General features: G+C 38.7%; 1 protein-coding gene across 2 annotated transcripts; it reads right to left on the bottom strand.

Moving 5' to 3' along the window:
• Positions 1-87: 87 nt before the first annotated feature.
• Positions 88-21075, bottom strand: LOC122305349 (dolichyl-diphosphooligosaccharide--protein glycosyltransferase subunit 2-like). Of its 2 annotated transcripts, none has more exons than XM_043117817.1 (20): positions 20914-21075; positions 20591-20735; positions 19705-19897; positions 19500-19589; positions 19142-19204; positions 18803-18872; positions 18515-18579; positions 17486-17540; positions 5310-5437; positions 5105-5220; positions 4645-4714; positions 3905-4009; positions 3670-3759; positions 3438-3586; positions 3108-3219; positions 2940-3023; positions 1771-1851; positions 1468-1692; positions 682-804; positions 88-417 (listed from the first exon to the last, which is right to left on the bottom strand). In XM_043117817.1, the coding sequence occupies exons 2-20, from the start codon at positions 20731-20733 to the stop codon at positions 301-303; spliced, it is 2079 nt and encodes a 692-aa protein (XP_042973751.1). In that variant the 5' UTR covers positions 20734-20735; positions 20914-21075; the 3' UTR covers positions 88-300. The 2 variants fall into 2 exon arrangements, with proteins under 2 accessions (XP_042973751.1, XP_042973752.1); XM_043117818.1 differs by having other exon boundaries at positions 20831-20979.
• Between the last annotated feature and the right edge of the window lie 5420 nt (positions 21076-26495).

The raw sequence follows: 26495 nt of genomic DNA, 5'->3' as shown, positions 1-26495 counted from the left end.
CTTGTAATTGCTGAAAAAGTTGAGAAATGTTCCAGCCAATAGAAAAGGGTGGGGAGTAGTACTTATCAAAAAAAAAAGGGTGGGGAGTAGTCAGAAACACATTAATTAAGTTTTACATATGTTAGATTGTTATGAGCGTGTTCACTGAAATTTATGGAACAGGCAAGCACAAAATAATTTATCCAAAAAAAATAAAAAATAAAGGTCCTACAAAATTGAGATTGAAGTCCCACCCACTGTTTATCGTCAAATTCCACATTCTTCATTTGATCTCTCGAGAGAAGGAAAATTTTCTTTCTTTCAGGTAGATTTCAATTTGGCAGATGTTGAGGCTAGATGGGAAAGGGTTCTATGCCCCACAAACATCAAAAAAGCTCCCAAGAAGCCAAGAGTCTTCAATGTTGTAAATAGATCCCACTGTATATGAAATAGGCACCATTAAATACACAAGCATATTAAAAGAACTCAAAGCAGGAGAAAACTGTATATTTAGGAGGTGCCCGTTCGGAAAAGAACATATATGAAAAAAAAACTAATTAACCTTTGCAGAATGCATTAAAATGTCAACACTTAGGATTTGAGAATAAGATTATTCTTCCCAAAAATTCTGAAAATAGGCTTGCTAACCAGAGGTCAAAACCCCAAAAGGGGCAGATCAAAGCACAAAAGTAAAAGACATACCTTCAACCAGAACAGCACATATAGCAAAATAACTGCTGCAATGCCAAGATGGAAAAGGATAGCAAATGTCGCTGGTACCGCCAAAGTAGGGAAGTTTTTTAGATTCACCCCGATGCGTAATAGCTGTTGAAGACATCAAAGCAGGTTAACTTAATACATCCCTCAATGTCATGGAACACTCTTAGGTTTGGATAGAAAAAACATTTCATCCCATCCCATCTTATCATTACAACTTTTTCAAATTCCCACACAATACAATAAACAATTCAACATGATCAAATCTCAAAATAATAATAATATTAAAAAATAATATTCTAATAATATTTTATTCAACTTTCAACTTTCATTTCGACTCACCATTCAAACCTCCCCTGGACTTAAAAATAGATGAACTGCATTCTCACAGATGCAAAAATAGTGACAATCATGCATGAGAATGTCTTGACATCATATGCACAACATAAATGCCATTAGAACATTAGGTCATTAGCAACAAACGATCAACCGGAGAATAACACAAAACCAGTTAAAAAGAAGATTATCTACAAAGGCATGGAGCTTAACGTGAATTACCAAGCTGTTATTTGTATAAAAAATTTGATGTCTAAGCAACAAGAACTCGACATCCAGCTTAGGCTAGTTGGTATTAGACTAATTTCTATATATGGTGTATGGACACCATTCATTTAATCCAAGGGCTCATGAAGTGAATCGCCAAGAAAAGCTTAGCGGATGATATTTCAAACAAAACAATTTAATGAGAAGAATTCTTAATGCAAAACTCACCCCAATAAAAAATCCAACAAATGGCAAAAGGGTAAGGCCCAGAAAAGCTAGAGAGAGTTCCTTAGGTGGGCGCTTTTCTGGAGCCCTGAAGATGTGGGTTATCTCTGCTTTGGGCCCATATCTTGAGTAAGGATCAACAGGTCGTGCAGGAGGACGAGGTGCCTTCTCAGGTGCTTCGGGTAGATCTAGTTCAACATGGCCAACAGCTCGCAAAATGGAGTTCTCCTGGAAAAGAATATACAAATTTGCTTGGACTATCAGAAATATGTTAAGAGAGAATTTGGGATGAAATGCAGTGCTCACCATGACAGCATCACCAACAGTTAACTGAATATCATATCGGCCAGAGAGATAGAAAAACTTCTCAACCAGTCCAAGAAAATCCTGCAAAATAAATTGCCAACCATGAGCAAAATAAAGAATCCTAGTTTTTAAAAATCATGGGTAATTGGTTCATTGATTGATAACCATGCTACCTGATGCTGGAGATATCTACATGCAACTTGAAACAAAGTTCCAAGTCTTAACATATGTTTTAGTCCAAAAAAAGGCACTTGACAATAGTCTAGGCACATGCTTTCCAGTTTCCTAGAACCAAAAAGTAGCCAGTACAGGCACCTTCAAGATAAACAATTTCCAAACCAATCTTAAATAGTTATATCACATTAAATATTATTGCATTCTTAGGCTCCCTTTCCTAGTGTACAAAGGTGCTGCAAATGCATCAAGTACTCCACATTTAAATTTTAGGTGTATCCTAGTAATCAACATAATATGTGAATTATGTGCATAGTGCGGGTGTATATGCGTGTTGTGTGTGTATGTATTTTGTAATACATTATCTTTGAGAAGTAGCCAGAGCATCCCTAAAACTCTTGTTTGCAACAGGAGTCCTCATTGCCTAGACATTGAAGGTTTATTTTGCTAGAAACATTACAAAATTGAAGTTATTTCGAATACAAAGCCTAGCCATTTCAGTGAGCAGGCAAATAATATGAAAATGAAATTTGTTGCATTTATCATGTGTGTCCTGTGTACTTGGGCTTATGCCTATTCCTTGGGAATAAAATCTTTTATTACTTATCAAAAAAATAAATCATGTGTCAGACCACACATTGCACCATCTGTGCCATATTCCATAAGGCTTTGAGAGAGAGAGAGAGAGAGAGAGAGAGAGAGAGAGAGAGAGAGAGGTGAAGGTTTTATTTTTTAATATATAGTAGAGGTAAAATTTCATTGAAATGAGCTATAAAGAAATAATAATTGACAGGTAATACACAAAACTGAACTAGAATTATCTCAACCACATATTGCACCACCTGTGCCATAGTCCATAATGCTTTGGGAGAGGCGAGGGTACAGAAGGCTTTGTTTTTAATTTTTTTAATTTTTTCAAATGTAACAGGTGTGGAACGTGTTATGAAATAAGCTATAAATAAAGTATAATTAACAAACAATCCAAGAAACTTAACTAGAATTATCTCAAACTGTTTGCCAGAGTTCCCCACCACAAATATGTGTTCAACCTCGGTCTCATGCCTCAACTTGAGGAATACCTGCACGCAGCAAACATCACAACCAACTAAATTTGGATTTAATTCATTCGAAAGGTAGACAAAAAAAAGAAAAAAACAACAAACCTGATGTGGCTTAAAAAACTTCCCACGAGGAGTGGTTAATTGAAAGGATAGTCTCAGTTTTTGGAGATGGTTTGCAGATAATGATACAGAAGTTTCCCCAGCCAGATCAATCCTGAATGGATCCATGGCGTAGAAGATGCACCAAGTTGAAGTTATACGGATGAAGCAAAACTCATAAATGTAGAGGGATAGAGCATGATATAATAAAGTAACATGGAAAATAAAGTCCAGATAGATATTATGATGGCATGAATCCAGCAAATGAGTAACTAATCAGCATTATTATTTCATATAATATAACAAAAAACAGTAGAAAGGGCATTAACATACTTCTTCTGGGTTTCTATGCTGCCAAGATCACTATCAAGTACTGCAATTTCTGCATTGTCAATTTTGACAACTCCAGTAACAAATAGTGGAACTTGAGTTTGTCCACCAGTTGTATAAATTTTTTTGTCGACAGAATCATGGAGCACAATCTGTTTAGTTCAACGTGTGTGAACTCAGCACCAGTTGTAGTTTAAATCTTGATGTATTTGGAACCCAAAAACAAAAAGCTTACCTCAAAAACAAAGATGTAATTTCCAACATCAACACTCTTGGGCAAAACATCTAAGATATGTACGGCATTTTCTGGGTCAAACCCGAGTTCCTATGTTATAATTACACACAATAAAGCATCAAACCAAGTTAGGTAATCACAGTCAACATCTCAGATGATATCTAAAGACTCAAATGAAGGTAAATGAACAAATATCACTCAACAAAAAGCCAAAAATAAATAAGCCCTTTCTTACCTGGCTCTCAATTACGGAAGAATCCTTTGAACCAGAAATGAAGGCTTGCATGAGCTTCACTGTTAAAGGTGGCGCGCTAGATCCAAGCACAGTATTCACTTTAACCTGATCAAATTTTATAAATCACAAAATAGCTTAATTTTGAGTTTAATATAAAACCTCTATCAACCAGAAGACAAACAGTAGCCACTTATTGCTGTAATGGTAAAGAGGTCCACGGTTGAAATGTTGGATGCAGAGGTGATGAGAGATGCATGCAACTGCATCAATTTGCACAATTGCTGACAGATGCAGGTCAAATAAAATATGACATGAGATTTTTTTTTTTTGTTGATAAAAGTAAAATTTTATTGATATAAAAGGCATCGCCTAAGTACACCTGTAGTATACAATGAACATGCCCAATTACATCTAAGTATGACATGAGAAAAATATGATTAAAATTTATGTAAAATTTTAAAATCTATATAAATTTTACACTGATTCATACTTGCAGATCTATCATTTAAAATCCAACAAAGTTTGGAACTGAGTTTATATATAATTGATCTCTTTTCATGCAGTTCAGTGTGCTACCATCTTGCTTGGAGGGTAACACCATGCTTATGATTTTCAAATAAGGCAGAATGAAGAGCATGATACCTAAAAATCCACCAACTACTTAAAAATCATATGTACAATATGAAAAACCAAATTTTAATGGGCTAGATTTTTTAAGAGATTTAGAGAAGTTGACACGCCTTTAACTGGTCTTTCTTGGTCAATGAAAGCACTGTAGCTGGAAGTGACAAAATCAGTGGGACAGAGATCCTGCACCACCAAAGGAAAGATTAAAAGATTGGAATAGAATAAATGACTACTTTGTAACTTCATGTCTAAAACATTTATGCAGCAAATTAATATGTAAATGTCTGCCACATATTCAAACTATGTTGTGAAGCTCCAGTAACAATCAAAAGCCATCCATATCCAAATGTTTTCATTACCCAAACAGTTCGTAATGAAGGAAAAATATGAACTGAAAAAAAAAAAAGAACCATTAAAGATTATAAAATTATAAAATACAATACACATACTGTTTAGACATACAAATTAAATCTAAGATCAGTAGTAGTCAAGGTAGAAACCAATTCATAGAATAAGATTAGTAAAAAGTGCAAGAAATAAAACACTATTGGTGCTTTCCAAGCAAGCTCTTGCCTGTTGCTTTCCAAGCAAGCCAACGAGTCTATTTGGTTGAAGAAGTCTTTGGAATTTCCAGGAATTCCAATTCCAAGGAAGAATTTTGCCAAACCCAATATCTTGTTGCCTGAAAGCTGCAAAACACAAAAGCAAAGCATCACCAGATAGTCCAACAGAACTTTAGAACAATAACGCCAGCAAAAATAAGTATATTATCACTGACAGTGATAGTTCCAGAAGTCAAAGATGCAAATGCTGTCAACCCTCTAATAACTGCAGATGTAGTCGAAAGAGGACCATGATGCTCACGTGCATCAACAAGTTTCTCATCAAAGTAAAAGGATCCATCATCTACAGACAAGTGATATAGTCATAAGTAAACAATTAAATGAGGTATCAATAAGACTGAAGACAGAAGATGAATTTATAAAACATCAAGATCCTACTAATTTATAGATTATCAGCTTGGTTATAAGTCGTTTTAAAAACTGGAACAAATAGTACAAATAGAAAATGCACACTGAGTGGAAGATATGAGCAATGATGTACAATGATTGGAAGATGTACAGACAGAAATTAAAGGGACAGATCAAGAATACAAGCAAGAAAATACTGAATTAAGACATTCTAGTTTAAACTAAGCCAGAAAATGTGACGCCCCCAATTCCCCACGCCCGAACACGGGAAAATCGAGACGTCCGGATGGTGACAACCCGGGTCACCATCCCATCGACGGGTGCCAAGTGTGTGCAAAGGCAACAAGTGTGCACAAGAAAAACGCAGCGGATAACGAAAGTCATATAACTAAGTACCAGAATTTTTTTCTTAACATAATACAGGCTGTTTAAAACATATATAAATAAAATATTACAAAAACCACAAATACAGTTTTAAATAAATATAAAACATATCATCAGCAACCCGGCGGAGCCGCATCCTCGGGCTCAGCCTCCTCCTCCTCATCCTCATCACCTGCACCAAAAACTATGGAACCACAAATGGTTCCGCAGGTAAGTAAACCCAAACGCTACCAGATAAAAACACATAGGACTCAAACAATATGCATGAAACATGCCCAATGCACAAAGCCCATAAAACATAATTTTTTCCACACACGCCAAAAATCCCATTTGGCCCAAAAACATATCCTTTCCGAAAAACACGCCAAAAGTCACATTTGGCCGCCAAAAGTCCATTTGGCCCAATATCTCGCCAGAAGTCCATCTGGCCCACGCCAAAAGTCCCATTTGGCCTCACAAACCATTATCCAATTTTAACCGTATGCACCATGACCTCCCCTAGGGGTCATCCGCACACCCTGGCTCCAGTGCCACACCGCAGAGTACCACTACGCATGTGACACCTAACGAGCGATGCCCAGTTCCGCGCCCCGTGCGTTCGTAGCCAAGCATCCTCTAGCCCTCGCCAGCGAAGGGCCACGGAGTCGGTGAGTAGGGCGATGCCCGGTTCCGCGCCCGGCGCGTTCGTAGCCAAGCATCCCCTAGCCCCGCTCCCGTCATCGCTCTCGACAACTCAGGGGACATCACTCAGTTTATTCCGCTCCCGAGTGACCAGAGGAGCTCCACCGAGATAATAACCCATCCCGGCTTGGGCTCGTGATACACACGCACCCGCAATACACTTACGCCAATACACAGGCTTTTCACATAAATCCACAAACACGCGTGCATGCACCATGTAATGCCATAACAATGCAAATAAAATAATCCAACAACATAAAACAAATAAACAGGCAACTCCGTCCTCCATCCATCCGACCCCCGAAACTCCTCGGACTCATTCCGGAATCAACAACCAACAACAATAAATAAATTGAATGAGCGATATATATTTAAATCTGAAAATAGGGTTTGGAAAATACTTACAGCGCTATATGGTATTTTTAGAAAGCTTGCGGTGTTGCAAACGACGGAAGAAAAGCAACGTAACAGTGTATTTTACACTGTGCCCGTGGGTAATAAATTACCCACTTTTGAACGGGGACAAACTAGAGCTTAGGATTGATAGGGAATGGTGTAGGGATGATTGTGAAGCTATTGGAAGTGGTGGTTGGCCGTGGGTGGCGGCGAAAACGCCGGAAATAGGCCGGAAAACTCAAATCGGAAAGCAAGCTCGTAGGAGCTGTTCCGGTGGTCGTTGGAGGCCGGAAATAGGTGGGTTAGGACGGCAAGGAGTCGGTGATGAAGTGGTGAAGAAATGGTGGCCGGAGGTGGAGCGACGGCGGCGGATTGAGCCAAAAACTGTGGGGCTTCAAATGGCTTTTCCGGCCAAACGGCCGGCCAGATGGGGGAGATATTTGGTGGGAAGGTGCGCCGGAGGGAGGGGGTTCGAACAAGACCGGCGGCGAGCCAAACGGTGGCCGGACGGCGGCGGTCTGGGCTGAAGAAGATTCCGGCGACAGGGGTGAAAACAGAGCAGGTGCAGCAACTTCCGGCGGCTCTCGAAAGCTAACGGCTGGTCCGATGGCTCTGAAAATTGGTAGGGATGATCTATGGTGGAAGGGGAAGAGAATGGTGGTGACGGCGCACCAAACGGTGGCCGGACGGCGGAGAACCGGCCGGTCAAAGTGGAGGCAACAGGAATGAGAAAAAGAGGGAGGACGGACGGGGAGAGGGAAACCGGAAAGGAAAAGAGAAAGAAAAAGAAGAAAAGAAGAAAAAGAAAAAGGAAAAAGGGAAAAGAAAAAGAGAAAAGAAAAGAAATGAGGTCCAGTCCTCACTCCGGAAACCAAAACTGATCCGCCGAAAACGATTTTAAAAACCGTAAAACGACTAAATAAAATAAACACCACATCAAATAAATTAAAAACCAATTTAAAACACATTAATTTAAAATAAATAAACTAATATATTAATTAAATTAAAAACAACCCTTCAGTGAAAATACACGCAAAAGCGGGTCATCACAGAAAAGAATACACGTTTAAACATAACTTTAATATAAATGTGAAACCCAGCATGAAGCCCAGCCCATGCGGAATGCCCAAATGTAGATGAAAGCCCAGCCCCTTATTGTCCTAAAAGACGCACTTTTTGCAAGGAAGGGGTGAAAACCCTAATCCTTTTTCTTCCTTCCCTCCCCCTTCTTCTCCCCTACGCCGCATGACCGAGCCTCCCTTCTCTCCCACAACCCATGGCTTGCTCCACTACCCACGCCCTCCACCACCTCAGCTCCATGTGTCCGCATCATCCCATTCCCCTCTACCACCATCTAACCACCTCCCTCGTCCCCCAGTCTAAGCTAAGCTCATCAGCACTGCAAATGGCTCCTCTCGGTCATGTGGCCGCCATTCATCTCACTTCTCACGCACGCGTAGGTTGAGCACTTGTTCCCCCCACCGCAACCTACGCACTGCACGGAGTCCCCAATCATAGTCGTGGATGGATCTCTCAGCCCATAAATAGAATGGACTTCCACCCTTCGAAAACTCATCTCGTGCCCTCCCTCCTCTTCCTCTCAATCTCGTCCTCAACCCCCAGACCTCTCATCCCATCCCTGTTTTCCATCCCGTGAGGCTTAGGAGCTTTTTGCCTAGGGTTCCGCCACATGCCACCGTGATCCACACTCTGGAGCTCACTAGATGTCACCCGACCACCCCCACACCCTTTCCACTTCCACTCAATCTCTCCCCCCTCTTAGAACCACCCAACCAAGCCTAGATCTCTCTATGTTAGGGTTCTGTGCTGCCACCTACCACCACCATCCACTGCGAGCTTCCCCTCCTCAACCCTCTATCTACGTCAGATTTTCCAACCATCATTTTTTTCCCAGTTGTAGAATCCCTTGTTTAACCAAATTTGTCCCTATCACCATGCCCCGCCACTGCCATCGACGTGCTCTGCCCCTCCAGCCATAGCCACAGTAAGCCTGTTTGCCCCTCACCTCCTACTTTATTTTTTATGTCACAGTTCAAATTTGACTAACCACTTTTTCCATCTACACAACTTCATGTGCAAACACTCACTATTTTCTCTCGATTTGAGAGGGAAACTTTAAGTCAACACACTTGATCATCTAGAATTGCCCTTTTGCATGGTAAGTAAATTCCTGGATTGACCCTTGAAATACTAACGTGGCATAAGTTATTATTTGAATGTTGTCGCAGTCTGGTTGTGAATGAGAAGTGGCCTGGGGCCTTGTGGAGCGTTGGGCTATAATACTATAATTGGTGTTGGAATTGTTGGCCGAGGACCGGGTGAAGCGAATCACATGTAGTTGTGATTTGTAAATCTGTGTTGTTCTGCCATTGGTTGATGTATTTATTGCCATGTCATCCAATAACTGTCTGTTTACGCATTTACATTTTTAATTTTTTTTTATAAGTAAACGGTAGTATTAATAATAATAGGCATATCCCAAGTACACAAGAAGGTATACAAGAGGTAAGACCTATCTAGGTGGCTATAGTAGTCACTAGAAACTCATGTACATTTAGGCCATTAAAGTCTATAGCTAGAGACCACAGAAATAAAGTGCTGAAAAATAAGATACAAAGCTTCTCAGTTGTCCTCTCCTTATCTTCAAATGTTCGTTCATTTCCCTCTTGCCAAATGCACCACATAATGCAGATAGGTACCATCTTCTACACAGTTTTGATATGTAGATCTCCCCCCAGCATCGCCCAACTGGCTAATAATTCAACTATTGACTTTGGCATCACCCAATTTAACCCTACTCGATGGAATACTTCACACCACAAGGCTCTAGCTGTCTCACAATGTAGCAGGAGATGATTCACTGACTCGCCAACTTTCTTACACATAAAGCACCAATCAATAATGATTACCCGCCGCTTCCGCAGATTATCGGTAGTCAGAATCTTACCCAGGGCTCCTGTCCAAATGAAGAAAAGTGTTTTGGGCGGTGCTTTATTCCTCCACAATCTTCTCCATGGAAACGGAGCAATCGGTATATAGCTATAAGGGCCTTATAATAAGAGCAAACCAAGAAAATACCCTTACTCGTATGTTTCCACCACAGGTTATCTTCATGCAATCCATTCGGCTTCATAGAGTACACTAGGTTGAAAAAATTCGCGAAACTGTTTACTTCCCAATCATGTGCTGCTCTATAAAAAGTGACGTTCCAGTGAACTTGATCCCCTGAGCGAACCAAAAGGTCCGCGACCGAAACTTCTTGATCGCAAGTCACTTGATATACAAAAGGAAAAGCGTCCTTCAGTGCCTCCTCCCCACACCAAATGTCCCTCCAAAATCTTATACGGGTGCCCTCCCCCACCAAAAGTTTAGTATGGTTGGCAAACAACCTCCATCCTCTTCTTATTTGCTTCCAAATCCCCACTCCATACGATCCATTCCCCTCTCTAGTACACCATCCTCCCATAGGCTGTCATATTTACTATGAACTAATATTTTCCATAATGCTTCCGGCTCCATATTATATCTCCAAAACCATTTCCGTAGGAGTGCCCGATTGAAATTTCTCAAGTTCTTTATCCCCAATCCACCTGAAGAAATTGGTCTGCAAACCGTATCCCAGTTGATTAGGTGAAACTTGAATTCATCCCCCAAACCACTCCAAAGGAAATCACGATACAATTTTTCAATCCGTGCAGCCACAAAAGCTGGAATTGTAAAAAGAGACAGAAAATAAGTGGGTAAGTTAGAAAGAGTACTCTTTATCAAGGTCACTCGGCCTCCTTTCGACAAGTACAGTCTCTTCCATCCAGCCAATTTTCTCTCTATTTTCTCAATAACTATATCCCAGATAGCTATGGCTCGTGAAGCCACCCCTAGCGGTAAACCCAGATATGTCATAGGACGAGTGGCTACCTTACACCCCAATGTCTTAGCCAACTGTCGATATCTACTAACATTCCCAACTGGTACTAATTCTGATTTATCAAAATTTACTCTCAAATCTGATGCTGCTTCAAAGCATAACAGTTACGCTTTCAGAGTTCTAAGTTGTTCTTGTTCAGCCTCACAGAAAATTAAAGTATCATCAACAAAAAGTAAATGAGAGATCGAGATAAGGCCCCTATTCAGATCACCCACAGAAAAACCAGCCAATAAACCATTGGTAACTAGAGCCATTAACATCCTACTCAGGGCCTCCATAATGATAACAAAGAGAAGTGGGGACAGCGGATCCCCTTGTCTTAAACCTCTCGAGTTGTTAAAAAAACCTTCTAGACTGCCATTAATCAGAATTGAGAATCTTGCTGTTGAAATGCACCATCTGATCCACCTACACCATTTTTCCCCAAATCCACACCTCCTCAGTAGATAGATAAGAAAGGCTCAATTTACATGGTCATATGCCTTTTCCATGTCTAATTTGCAAATAATCCCTGCCATGCCGGATTTTAGTCTACTATCCAACATTCATTGGCTATTAATACCGAATCCAGAATTTGATGACCCCTAACAAAGGCATTTTGTGGCTTCGAGATTATCTTACCAATGGCCTCTCCCAACCTGTTTGCTAGTACCTTTGAAATAATTTTGTAGAACCCGTTAATGAGGCTAACGGGCCTAAAATCCTTCACTTCCACAGCCTCGGTCTTCTTCAGAATTAATGCAATAAAAGTCGTATTCAAACTTTTCTAAAATTTCCCAGACGAGAATAATTACTGGAAGACATCCAACATATCCTCTTTTATCAACTCCCAACAAGTGTGGAAGAACCCCATCGGAAAACCGTCTGGTCCTGGCGCTTTGTCTTTCCCCATTCGTCTGATCACTTGATATATCTCCTCTTCCTCGAACGCTCTATCCAACCTTGCCGCTGTCTGTGGCTCAATGGAATCAAAAACAAGACCATCCACTTTTGGCCTCCATCCCTCTCTTTCTGTAAATAGTTGTTCGAAAAAATTTAGCACATGTTCTCGTATCACAAGGGCCTCAATACACTCTCTACCATTTATATTCAGCATCTCAATGGTATTATTCCTCCTATGAGAGTTTGCCACTCTATGGAAGAATTTTGTACTTATATCCCCTTCTTTCAGCCACAAAGCTCTTGATTTCTGTCGCCAAGATATCTCTTCAAAAGATAATACCCTTTCTAGCTCTGAAGTCAATTCTGTCTTTCTTGATCTTTCCTCTACAATGAGAGATCAACCTTCATTGATCCTTTCAAGAACCTGTAACTCTCCCATCATGTTTTCTTTTGCTCCCCTAGATCACCAAAAGATTGGGAATTCCACAGCTTTAAATCTTCCTTTAAAGCCTTTAGTTTGCCTGCAAGTATATGGGAGGGAGTACCATTAAACTGATAAGAGGACCACCAATGCCTTACCCTATCTACAAAACCCTCACTTTTAAGCCACATATTTTCAAACTTGAAGTAACTACGCCCACTTTAAATGCCTCCGCCATCCAGTAAAATTGGAAAGTGATCTAAGCATAGACGCGGCAATCTCCTCTGACAAACCTCTGGATACTGACATTCCCACTCTGGTGATATTAAGAATCTATCCAACCGTGACCATGTCTGACTATTGGACAGAGTAAATGGGCCACCGATAAGTGGTAAATCCACCAAGTTCAACTCAAAGATGCAATCGGAAAACTCTGTCATGGTTGGACGTATAAGACTATCACCCGATCTTTCACTGGGGAACCTTTTGATGTTAAAGTCCCCTCCTATGCACCACGGGATATCCCACCAGCTGTGTACCCCCGCAATTTCTTCCCAGAGTTGATGTCTGATGTTGTCAACATTCGGTCCATAAATTCCTGCAAAAGCCCACAAAAAGTTATCTTCCACCATCTTAAGAGAAACGGCCACCGTATATTCCCCTATGAACTCCTCCCTCTTCATCATCACCCTTTTGTCCCACATCACAAGAATACCCCCCAAAGCCCCATTCGAAGCCAAATAGACCCAGTCTACGTATGGGCAATGCCATACACTTCTCACTATTTTTCTGGTTACCAGTTTCAGTTTGGTCTCTTGTAAACATACAATTTCCACCCGCCATTCCCGTAGCAAGTTTTTTATGCAAGAGCGCTTATTATTCTCATTTAGCCCCCGAACATTCCACAACACTATTTTTGGCTTCAGAAAGAAACAAATGTACCATTCCCTTTGACCCTATCACGGCTTGAACTACCCTCATTCAATGACCAATCCAATCTCTTAAGCTCCCTTCGTTTCTTGGCTCCTTTATTTTTAGAATGCGAGTGACCCACCTCAATGGCCGTGAGGAGCCAAAAACTGTTCTTCATAGCCCACACACTTCATGCCCACTATCTGTTGAATATCTTTAACCTTGTTGAATCCCCAATCCGACATCTCACACTCATTTGGTAAAAGACAGTCTAAAGGGAACGGACTCTTGTCCCCCTGCCCTTCACACTGATTATGGCCTTCCCATTCCACCATTGTGTTCACTATCTCCACTCCATCTGAGATGGTTTCAGATGGAATACCAGGTACCTCCCTTAAGGTCATCGGCTGGTTTAACTCTTGAGAGTCAGGGACCATTATTATTTCATTACTTTGAGCCGCAAGATCCTCCCTTATGATATCTGAAATGTTCTGTCCACCAACAGCAAGTGGAAAAGCTCTCGGGAGCTGATTTTTTTCGTTTTCCTCCATGGTCTCCTTATTCCGTTCGAATTCGTGTTCTGGGAAAAGGTCTAGGTGTTCTCCCTCTAAACCATGTATCTCCGTTTGAGAAAAAAAACTCCACCATATTACATATCAGTGTAGTCTGTGCGTAGATATCTAGGAAAAGAACCATCGGAGGCTGGATCTCCTCTTTTTCCTCCACACGATACAACAAAATCTGTTCCATCCTTCTCGCCGGCGATGTCTGTGTTGCCAGCATAATTTTCGCTGTCGTTATCTGTTTGGCCTGAGCATGGGTCGTCGTTAATTTCTGTGCTGCCGACGTAAAAGGGTCAGATCTCGGGTTACAGATCCTCCAGGTTTTTTGTGTTAACGGCCCGTGAGCTGAGGACGGGTCATTAGGCTTCCTAAGAGGGCCTTTACCCGTAGGCCCCTTGCTGCCAAGATTAAAAGGCCTCGTGGCCCTAGACTCCTTCCCCTCCAGGCCCATATCCGGCCCATTATAGGCCTGCCCCATTTCCTTCTCTAATAAGAACTCTATTTTCATTTGCAGATCTATAATCTTCGTTTTTGCTTCCCACAACAAATTCAACGTTTCCCCGTCAGACACGCCACCTACCTATCTGCTACTACTTTGCCACTGTACCGGGCACGTCTCTCTGTCAGGGACCTGACCCAAAGCCATACCTTTTTGTACAAGTAATCCTTCATTTTCAATTCGCTGCTCCTGCGGTTGCTCCACCATCAGTGCCTCCTTGTAGGACAAAGGTTGTGACTGCACCAGCCCCTGCTTGACCATCGTCTTCTTCCGACTATCCTTAGTTTGCACTTTTCTCTTTTCATCAACAAAATCCCACAGCGCCTCCCCCATCTTATTCCACCCATTTCCTTTTTCCTCAGGTATGAATATGAAGTTCCTCCTCCCACCAACTCCATACTCTACCACTGCCAGATAACAACCTCTCGAGTTTGAACACCGTTGAGCAATGAAACTACTGCTGCCTTCCCTTTTTGAAGTATAAAATTCCTTTCGTTCTTCCTTTGAACATACCGCCATGGCCTTTGCCAACCACTGCACCGCCAATGGACCCAGAGCTATCTCTGCCACCATCCTCCAAGTTTTTTCTGTGATAACCACCCTGCCCCCCTCCTTTACAAGAGTGAAGCATTTTGAATCAATAACTACCTCCTTACACCACTACATAGCATATAACTAGAACCTAACTAAGCAACGCAGTGAGAACCGCCGTTAACTACCCCAACTAAAGAAACTGAACAAAGCTAACCATCACGGGAGAGGAAGTGTACGGAGAGAAAATCTTTTTACATGGTTGTCCCAATATAACATATTATTTATCTTTATCATATTAATTGTGCTCTCCTCTATGCCTCTGTTGTAAATTTGGAAACTATGTTTTGGCGTCAAAAGGCTAATGGGATTTTGTGGGTGTATGCATATCATGACCCCAAGCCAAGATGAAGCATTATCTCAGTGGAGCTCCTCTGGTCATTTGGGAGTGTAAAATTGAGTGACGTCCCTGGGTTATAGCCTTGTGACAACAGGCTCGAACAAGACGATAATGCTCTCGTGCCGACTATGTGACCTCTCTACTAGCAGAGGCTAGAGGATGCCTGGTAATGTACGTGCCGGGCGTGGAGATGGGTATCGCTTGTTACGAAGTCACACGCACAGACGTTACCTGTGGTGTGATGAAAGGAGCCAAAGTATATGGATGGTACCTAGGGGAGGAGACCATGGTGCATTCCGTAGCAAAATAAGTATTTTCTATTCATAAAATGGGATTTTGGTGTGAGTGGGTTGTCTGTCAATTTTTCTAGTAAAGGGAAAGGGAAAAAGTAAATTTTGGAATATCTTCTTATGCACATTGTGTGCGTATGGTTGTCTGTTTTCATTGTTCGTATTTTTGGTGGTTGATTTGTGGATTTACTTGTTGAAATTGCGAAATCTCATTGTGATGTTCCCACCTGCGGTTCCGTTTCATGGAACCGTAGACTTTGATGCAGAAGACAGATTTGAGCATGAAGGACCGACCCCACCTGAGGAGTGATATCCTAGGGTTTATCCCATTGGTGTTAATTGGACTCTCATTTTACTTTATTCAGCTAGATGACTATAATTACCTTATGGAGACTTCTTTGTTGGGTTATATTTAAATTTTCCGATACTTAAGCTTTTTGGATTGCCTTATTATTATTTTCTACTGCATTTATAAATACACATATTGCATGTCCACACACACTTGCACTCGGTGTTGGGGTGCATGACCCAAGTGGCCATCACCCCATTATCGCGACTCCTACCGAATCACACGTGGGGGTCGAGGGCACCACAATAACCCTAATTATTAGTTAAACAAAATGGTGTTACCAAAGACCAGGTCTTGTTACCACCCTTCACCGATTTGTAGGAGTTTGATGAGGACCTCTCCCAATAGTCATTGACCTATCTTCTCTAATTGCCTCAATTAGTGCTATTTTCAGCATTGTTGAACCATAAGGGCCCATTTCAGTACATTCATTCGCTTGTATGCTCCACATGGACAAACCAAATTTGTTTCTATAACGCCCTAAAGGAAGGCTCAAACCACATGACCTATACTTCAAAATGACTAATCAATGATACAATTGGAGCTCCATTGGAACCTTATAAAGAGCAAGAACTTTTCATTCCCAAGCAATGTGGGATCTCATTCACCACCTACCCTTATCTTTATCATATAGGGTATCACAATCTCCCATCCTTAAATTCTTAACGTCCTCATAGGGCTTGTTCGTTGTAGGTAGCACGGCTCAAGTCCAACATTTCTAGTTTGGATAGGCTTTGATATCATTTGTAACGCCTCAATGGAAGGCCTAAATCATATGGCTTATACTCCAAAAGGACTAGTCAATTATACAATTGGAACCACATTGGAACCTTATAAAGAGCAAGAACTTTTTCTTCCCAAGCAATGTGGGATCTTATTCATCACCTACCCTTATCCTTATCATATGAGATATCACAATTTCCTACAGTCACCCTTTTTTTATCTGTATTTCCTATGATCCCCCTTATTCAGTAGATACGTTGAATTGCATAATGGCAAGGCGTCCCTTTAGTCTTACATTTGCAGCCTAAAATAAAGCATCCATTAAAGCTTTAGGAATTAATACTTTTAGTACACAAGAAAATTCAAATAATATATGACCATCAATCACCACCCAATGCAACAACTTTCTAAATACAAATGGACCCAACCATGGGAGTTAGTCCAATATTGTCTTAACCTTACTAAAACTATTGTCTTAACCTTACTAAAACTACGAATGCCAAAAACTCACTGCATGCACATGTAACTAGGAATAACACTAGTTTTTTTTTTTTTAATAAGTAAACGATTGTATTAATAATAATAGGCATAGCCCAAGTACACAAGAAGGTATACAAGATATAGCACCTATCTAGGAACTAGCAATAACAATAGTGCTGCTTCAAAACTATTTTGTTATGCTTTGAAGCTGTTTCTAGGTTGAAAATGAACTGGGCTACAGACGAGCAGGTTCGTGTGGGTACTGTTTAATGTTGTATGTGCAGAAAAAGCTATAAATCTGTAGACCACCTTTTGCTCCATCATTCTTTTCTTTCTTTCTTTTGTATGAGTCTTTTACACCATCATTCTTTTGAGAACTTGTAGCGAAGAATATTATGAGCAATTTCTAGCAGTAAAGCAAGCAATGACAGAAAAGAAGTAGAAATCACAGACTTGGAAGGTAGAAGTGTAGAATTATCAAAATTCAAAGGAGCTTCTTTAGGGGGAAAGACAAAGCTACACATACCATATTTCTCAATGCTGTCAAAGAGCTTCACTATATCATTCTTTAATGTATCAATCTGCTAAATGTAACCACATATAAGATACGGAATATGCAAGTAAAAACAACATCTTGAAGGTAAACCCATATTAGAAGCAACAAACTAGCCATGACAACACTAGATGAAGTATGATTTGATACATTTGTATTTACATGCAAGTACACCAGGATACCAATGGCAAGAAAAAAAAATAGGTGCAGATTATTGGAAAAGTAGAGTTTATTTTACAAGTGTTCTTCCAACCTTAGTCTCTGACTAAGTAATTCAGTAATTCAAACTCAGGATGGCCCGATGGGTCAGAAGGTATGGGAACCAAGTTAAAGACTCGCCACTACCGGTAGTGGTAACACCACCTCTCACACAATTCATCCAAAAAGGGGCCATTAGATTGTCCTCAATATCACCTTTATACAAAATTAAGAAATAAATAATATATCAAACTTAATAATTTATAACTCAAGACCCAAGCACCAAAAAATAAATCAAAGGCACGTTATTAGTTAAAAGGATGGTGAAACTAACAACAAATGAGAAATGGAATGTGTATCAAATTAGTCAAAGCTAATACCTTCCATCAGGGTCATTTGGGATTACGATCATTAACCAATTACAGTCCCGCTAAAGTAACAGTCCAAATAAATAATTGATAAGGCTTGACTTCGAACCATAGTAACATTTTGTTAAGAGCATGTGGAGACTGGCCATATAACTACCTGACCTAGATGGCAATCATCAAAGCCCGCATTTGTGATTTAGTGAAATACCATAAACCACAATCATGTTTGATACAAAAGCTTTAGCAATTAAACTTGCTCAAGGAATAGGGGGGTCGTCACACTTAATAAATGCAAGCCCTCTAACTCTAGAAGGTAAGCAAACTACAGATGTCTTGATCAACATAAATATAACAATACTAAACCAATATTTTAGGTTCACAAAACATTCAAAAAAAGTTTCTCTCAAAACAAAGAATTGAAAGAATGTAAAATTACCAAGGAATGATCAATTTCAGAAGATGCTAAAGACATAACTCCAGCAAGTGCTTCAAGGGCTAATCCTGAAAGAAGCACAATTATTCCAGGTCATGATCATGACGCAACTCAGAGAATCCTAAATAATCGAAAAATACACCAAGTATGAACATGAGTAGGAACTTTTCATTCCTATGACTTAAGTATATAACCGCTTTTCAGGAATAAAACCAAAGCTGATACAACAAATGTTACAAATGGTATACACAATGGCATCATACAGTATAATGGCTCCTGATAAAACATTACCAGCGGCATAGGTACTAGACTCAGGATTACTTGAACTGTAGCGCCACCTTCCATCACTCTGACTCAAAGCCTGCCAATAATGAGTGGCATATGGTCAAACATTCAAAAGATAAACCTTTTATTAAAAAAGGAATACAAAAAGGGGACTTGAAAGATGAAAATTTAAAAGAGAGACTAGGATCAGCTCTGGTATGATCCTCACATCCCCAGCCAAATCCAACTGCGTTAACATCCTCTTGGAAACAGATACGATGCCCTGTCTGAATGGCAAGTTCACAATGGTAGCTACTACCACCTTAGAAACACTACAAGGTGGTAATAGGTGGTATAGAAACCTACCTTGATTGAACGGAAAATTCCATCAGCATCACCAAGAAGTACATCAACTTTAGAATTTTGATCCTGCACCAATAATTAATCAAACAAATTGTTTTAAAAGCATCAATCAATAACGTGTGAACTGCTATGCTAAGTATATACAAGTTAAAAACCTTTAAAGAGAAACAAATCCCTTTCAATATCAATAAAACAAATCAACTTTACAAATACCAAATTTAATGAAAGCTAGACAAATGAGGAACTACAAAGAAGGATTAGAGAAAATTTTTAACCTAATTGAAATTTTAGTCAAATTTTTAAGTTGGAATAAATATATCAAAATTAGAGAATACATCCTAACAAATTGTGTGATTGTTACCTTAATAAGTGCCAAACTACTTATTGAGTAGTAGAAGTCGAGCAATGAATTGCCATCATTGACAACAGCTTTAAGCCTTGAAGTGATTTCCTTTAAAAGAAAAATATAATTAAGAATCAGGTGTGACTTATTGCCACATTTATCAAAAGCAATGACTTGCAAGGCAAGTTGTGAACAACACATCAGTGCAAGGGCCACAGGATACCTGGAAGATTGCCTCATCAATCTTGCATTCCAATATGCTATTAACTTTTAGAGCGAAGAATAAATCTTTTGTGGTAGAAGATGATGACCCAAGAGTTTCAGATACAGATTGGCAAGAACCAGTGCCTATGTGAGGCTTTTTTTGGATTCCAAGAATCCCAAATGTTCTTAAGGCTTCGTATGTCTCTTCTAAGCTGGTAACATAAAATATCACACTGAATAGTTAATTTCCATCAAACAGAAATGACCAAACCTCAAAGCCCATGCAAAAGATTTAGCAACATTAAGATGCATAATATAACAAAGATTGCACAAGAACGGCAATTATTTGAGATCCAGTTATTTCCATTTTTTCACTTAGGGGACAAAGCTACCAAACTAAGGGTTTTGTTAGGGCTTTATGGAACTTAGATGAAGATCCTCAGCTTCTAACTGAAGCAAAAGCCTTGCTAGAAGGCCAAATGATCCTAAACGAGTAAGCATTCAAATACACGGCTATTTTCTAGAAGACACGTTCTCGTGTTGACACCAGAATCAAATCTTAAATCTTACTAATACACTACTAATACACCTTTATCTCCCTTTGACCTCCCCAGGAGATTCAAGTCCAAATTCCTCCTCATTACTTCGCTCGCTCCACATGAACTAAACGGGAAATTACTTACACAGAGATTCCGTGAGGGTTCATTTTTATGCTTTATTGACCTCCAAATCTTACATTTACGGGACTAAAATCAGCACTAATTCAGTTCACCTCACAAAATATTCAAATTCCATTTTCGATACATTTCTACAGTTTCCTCGTCACTCAAATAGAGAATGATCGAAACGAATAACACAGACTAATAAGACATCATAATGAGGACGTTAATTAGGGTTCCGCTAACCTTCCGAAAGACCCATCGGTGGGCGTGAAGAGCTCCAAGGCCGCAGATCGATGGGATTCTGAGATTGGCTGAAAGATCGATGCAGCCTCGCAAATCGAAATTGCCAAGACCAGCACCAGAAATCCGACTAGGTTTCTGGCCATTCCTGCAATAACAACAACAAACAAACAAACAAATCAAGCAACCACTTCAGCTCCACATATACACATTTGCAAAATACAAGCACTAAGGCATATATACGTGTTATATAAACTTATGTGCATAGAACTGTGCGGTTTATTAGCGAAACCCTATGGTTTTAGATCGAGGAAGCGTGATCGTACTGGAGAGGCCGGGAATGCCGTGCGTGTGAGAGGGTCGAGTGAGTCTACGCACGCGACGACTATTGACTAGAGAGCTGAGAACGAAGAGGACGAGCAGTGCTCCGAGCTTTTTTCATTCGACACAATTTATACCACGTAAAAACTCTCGGCCAGTCTAATTTTTACTGACGATTATTGGATTAATTTTTGTTTTTCAAAATTCTCAGATGATAATTGAATTACGAGTATCGCTGTTCAGACTTCGAAATGGCTGATTTTTTTATTTGAGTTTTGTTAGCTACAACTACTCTTCGTAAACTAATTCATATAATTATAATTATTTTTATTAAAAAAATTTAAAATAAAAAAAAAAATCTCATATTTTATGAAAATTATTTTTATTTTTAATTCACATTATTTTATTAAATATATGTCTTATATATTAATATCAATTTACAAATTAATATACGAAATGTGCTTGCAAGATTTTTTTTTTTTTTTAAATTTATAGCCCATTTTGTAGGGCATAGATGGCCAATTAGATTTGATGATAGTTTATTTATAATTCTTATTTTTTTTTATACATTCAACACATTGCTGTCGTGAAAGTTTTTTATATAAAATAAATCGATCTTTTCACTTAAGTGGTTCTCGCTTTTCCTTGTTTCGGTTTCCAACCCCTGCCCAAGTATTTCCCAACGGGCAGTTCATACCAAAGTGAGAAACTTGTTCCTCTCTATAGGAGGAGGATGAGTGCAGTAAAAGAGGGGAAGCGTGTTTAAGAGGCGCACGCGAGGCCAAAAAATTGAATGAATAGCGTTCTTCCTTTTTTTTTAAGTTATAAAATAAGTCCTACTATAAATGGTGTGTTAATACTTTGACTTATATGTAACAATACTTCTTATGTTATTGATTAAGAACGGCAGAGAAAGAGAGAAAGAAAGATGATGCTACCCTCTTAAAATGGTACCTTGGCAATGTGGGAGATCATAGTCATGCAATGATCAGGCAATAGGATGCATGAATAGGAACTCTTTGACGTTGTGAGAATTGATAAAAGAAAAATATAGTTGCAAGCATAATTGTGCACTAATCTGTACACTAATGTGATGTGATTGGTCAAAAAGTAGATTTTATTGAAAACATTGTTAATTTAAATTTTAAATATGAATAAACCAGTATTGATACATAGATTAGTGCGTAACTATATTTGTATGTAGTAAAACCCATTGAATATTTGGCTAATGTCATAATCGATCAATGCCTTCCGAGAAGTTATACAACAGCACAAGTTCTTGCATGACTAACTCTATTTCAAGTGTTCCCATGTTGGAACTGTCACTATCGTCTAGTAGTGGTTATTAGTATACTTTAATAGTGAAGAAAACTTTAACCGTGCCAGCAACGATATAGCTATTTAGGAGGTTCGAGATTTGAATTTAGGATATGGTGGGAAAGAAGTTATGGGTTTGTCGTTGGTGCCTCGTGAGGAGGAATGTTTTGGGTTGAGAATGCAGTTTGGAACTGTGTATGAGGATAATATTGTTCCCTTGATTTCTCTTTCTCTAATAAATAATATAATTAGGAGTGTGCATCTGGATGTGGATTCGAGTATCCGGCCATAACCGGATCCGGATCCAAATTTCAAAATCTGAGCAGATAATTGAACCCGAATTCAATCTGGGCGGATAACCAGATTCAATCCAAATTGTAACCGGATATTCGGATTTTTTTTTTTTTTGCTTTAATCCTAGATTCAATTCGGGTTTTGAAAAAAAAAAATCTAAAAACATCTTTATAACTGGAAATAGAAATTATAGCACTTTTAAAAAAATAAAAAAAAAATCTGATCTCATATTTAAATTGCCCATATTTAAAAAAAATAATAATTAAAACACTTTAAAAGAATTTTCTAAAAAAATTAATTGAAGAACAAAATAAATAAAAATGCAAACTAGATAATATTGTTGTTACATTACAATGCAAAACATAAATTTACAAAGAACAAAATAAATAATAATACATCGCATCTAATTAAATCAACACAATATCATAACTTTTCACATCTTGAATCTTGAATTTGGGGGAAAATTTAAATTTTTTTCACCTTAATCTGGTAAATGGATGGTCTGTAATCAACAAATTAAGAAGCAAAGGGCTTAAGCACATGTATTATATTGAGAAAGCATTGGACTTCACAATATATATTTACCAACATTCTCAATTGAAAATATAAGTGAGAACTAGGAAAACTAAAAATGAAAGAATGAATATATTAGTGGCAGATAAGAACCATTGTTTTGATCAAGATTATGCTAAAAGTACCAAGAAAATAAATCTTTTTTTTATAAGATTATGCCAAATCATGTCAGCTACAAAGGTACAACAGTTATCCATAGCAAGTCAAGTTATTTTACCTTACCAATTAAAATAGCAGCAACTCAGGTAGAGCATATAGATGACACATAAATCTGATTATTCGTAAAAATTGTTTCTACCTCAGCATCAGAACCCTTCATGGTTCTCAGCCTCTTGCATGTACCAATAAACATCCTGCAAGAAGTAAAAGGTTACATTACATTCCACCTAGGAATTTAGTAGATAGTGATTCTGGATACTAAAATGTGTGATGCAAATAGCAATTAATTAGAGATGAACCTCAATGTAGAGAATCGTACTCCTTAAGTTCAACTCATAACAAATTGACCAAAATGCCAGCATCTCAGAAGTCTTCTCTCTATTGCTATGGCTGACAGTTCATTTTCTAAATTAAGTATAATAAGGTCTGTGAGTTCTGGACAACAGCAAGTATTAATATCAATAGGCATAACTAATGGAGAATTCATATAAGCTATGCATAAAGCCAATAAACATTATTAGTGAAGGCTTACACATTACATCATCATGATTCATCACCATCAATTGCAGGCCAATATCTTGCTACACTATTTGACATGCCAATAGGGTATACCATGCATACTATGAACTCACAGCCCATGAATGTGATGACTGAAGCAGATAACTAAAGCGGGAACAATTAACAGACAAACAAGGTAGAAAATAACAATATATTCAAGGTGTTACATTTTTAATTATATGAACTGATTCAAGGTGTAACAGAAAACTTCTTGAACGAATTACCTGAAGTAATTTCCTTCCAACTGCCTTTAGATGACAAGAAGTTTTGTACAGAAAACTTCTTGAACTAATAATTGTTTCCCGCCAATGAAAGTTTGGCTTTAAACACAAAAAGTATACAAAGTAAAGCCTCATACCATGATTGAATATGCAGTGTATGCAAAGTCATAAGCTCCAAATTTCGTGCCATCAATAACAAAAAGTTAAGTTGCTGAAGTTGAAGGAAGAGGGTTACCTTAAAAAGATGTAGAGGTTAAGTTAAATGGATAAACTAGCAATAAAAAATCAAAATTAACAAATAAAAGCATTTACCTCCGATGTCAACGTCTTTTACATGCTCCTCCACCTCCCAAGAACTAAGTGGTTCACAACTCAACCAATTTTGCATGCAGATTAGTGTTTGGACAGTCTCCGGCGCTAATGAGCTTCGGTATGGGTCTATTACACGTCCACTAGTGCTGAATGTGGACTCGGATGCGACGGTTGAAATAGGGATGACCAATATATCACGTGCGATCTCCGCAAGGATGAAGTATCTAAATGAGTTCCTTTTCCACCAATCCAAAATATCAAACTCAAGTACTTTTGGTTCAATCGCATCTGACAAATATCTCTCTAAGTCCGAGCTAAATACCGAATTATTTTGCCCCTCAAGATATTGATCTAGAGATGTATCAAAATCTTCATATTCCAAGTCATCACCAATAATACTCGAGGAACTTGAAACTTGTGCCATATTTTATCTTCCACTATCTAGCCCATAAAACTTGTGGTATTGCTCAATCAAACGATTCATGAGCAATCTTACATTGGCCTCAATTCTATTTCCGCATTCATCCCCTTTGCACTTTTTTAACCAATATGACAAGGTTGTAATCTTATATTGAGGGTCAAGGACAAAAGCTACATAAACAATCAAGTTCATCTTATTCGTGCCCCCTCAATATTTATCAAACTTGAGTTTTATATTAGATGCCATCCTCCTTAACATATCATCCTCACTCTGATCCATTTTGTTTAAATTGTGCTTAATTGTAGAAATTTGTTGAAATAACAACTTAGATGTCACGTAAGATGAGCCGAAGATTTTCAAAGTGGCATCATAAAAAACTTTTAGAAACTTAATAAAAACACGAGCTCTTTGCCAATCTTCAAATGGAGGCGCTACAAGCTTTGACTTTCTCACTCCCATTAGCACAAAAGCTTTTTCATATTTTTCAGCAATACTAAGCATTAAGTATGTGGAGTTCCATCTAGTGGGAACATCTAGACACACCATTTTTCCACACATAATATTCAACTCCTTCGCACATGTTTTAAACATATCAAGTCTTGCCGGTGAGGACCTCACAAATCTTACTGCTTCTCTAATCTTATTTATAGCATCATATATAATTTTTAAACCATCACCTACAATGAGGTTTAAAATATGTGCAGCACATCTCACATGTATAAACTCACCTTCCAAAATTGTAAACTCCTTATTTCTTATGCTCCTCCTCACATGATCAATAGCGACATCATTAGAGGTGGCATTATCTACAGTGATTGTACAAAGGCGGTTAATCTCTCAATCCATCAAGCAAGACTCTAACATCTAAGCAATAATCTCACATCTATGATTAAGAATCTTGAAAAACATTATGATTTTCTTGTGTAGTACCTAATTTTGATCAACATAATGACACGTGATACAAATATAATTCTTGTTTTGCACCGATGTCTATATATTGGTGTTCAAACAAACTCTTTGATTGTTCAACAAAACCTTCAACTTTTACTTCTCCTCCTTATATAAACCAATACACTCTTTTTGGAAGGTGGTTCGGGATGGCAAGTCGTGTCTAGGCTCTAAATAACCCAAGAGTTTAACATATGTCGAATGCTCTATAACCTTGAATGGCAATTCACACTGGATAAACAAATTAGAAATCATTGCCTTTAATTTTTCACGATCATATTATCCTAACATTTGAGGACTAGATCCTCTACCATCCATTCTAACTCCAGTGTGTGATGGTGATTTATCTTTCTCAAGATTTTTATCCTGTCTAATGGGAGAGTCTGAACAAGAATATCCTAGGTGTTGCGATATTGGTGAAGTACCATTTTTATAATGGCATTCATAAATCTTGAAACAATAATTGGATTGAGCTTTCGGTGTAATGGGATCAACAGGTTCAATATTTGTAAAATGATCTCATACATGAGATTGGTTGATAGCCTTCTTGGCTCTTTTTGGCTTTGGGAGGAGAGATGGTGCGGGCCTGGGATCTGGGGTATTTATGGAGGAAGGTACTAAAGGACTAGTGTCTTCCTCTATGTCTAATGAAATATGAGCTAAACTAGATCCACCAACACTATCACTAAAACTACCTTCCATCTGTTTTAAGCATAAGAAAAGAAAAATAAATATAATAAAAATAAAATCAGCAACAATACACACACACACATATATATATCCA

This window comes from Carya illinoinensis, chromosome 3, assembly GCF_018687715.1.
Source record: "Carya illinoinensis cultivar Pawnee chromosome 3, C.illinoinensisPawnee_v1, whole genome shotgun sequence".
Lineage (NCBI taxonomy): Eukaryota > Viridiplantae > Streptophyta > Magnoliopsida > Fagales > Juglandaceae > Carya > Carya illinoinensis.
The sequence above is the reverse complement of the archived record's forward strand: the minus strand, read 5'-3'. Positions and strand labels throughout refer to the sequence as shown.

What these genes read in the sequence shown, in the direction of transcription:
- LOC122305349 (XM_043117817.1), bottom strand. Translation starts at nt 20,733, where the DNA reads ATGGCCAGAAACCTAGTCGGATTTCTGGTGCTGGTCTTGGCAATTTCG. An exon ending in CTGTTGGTGATGCTGTCATG is followed by an intron (nt 1,693 to 1,770) that starts GTGAGCACTGCA and finishes ATTCTTTTCCAG; the next exon opens with GAGAACTCCATTTTGCGAGC. An exon ending in ATGTGCTGTTCTGGTTGAAG is followed by an intron (nt 418 to 681) that starts GTATGTCTTTTA and finishes TTTCATATACAG; the next exon opens with TGGGATCTATTTACAACATT.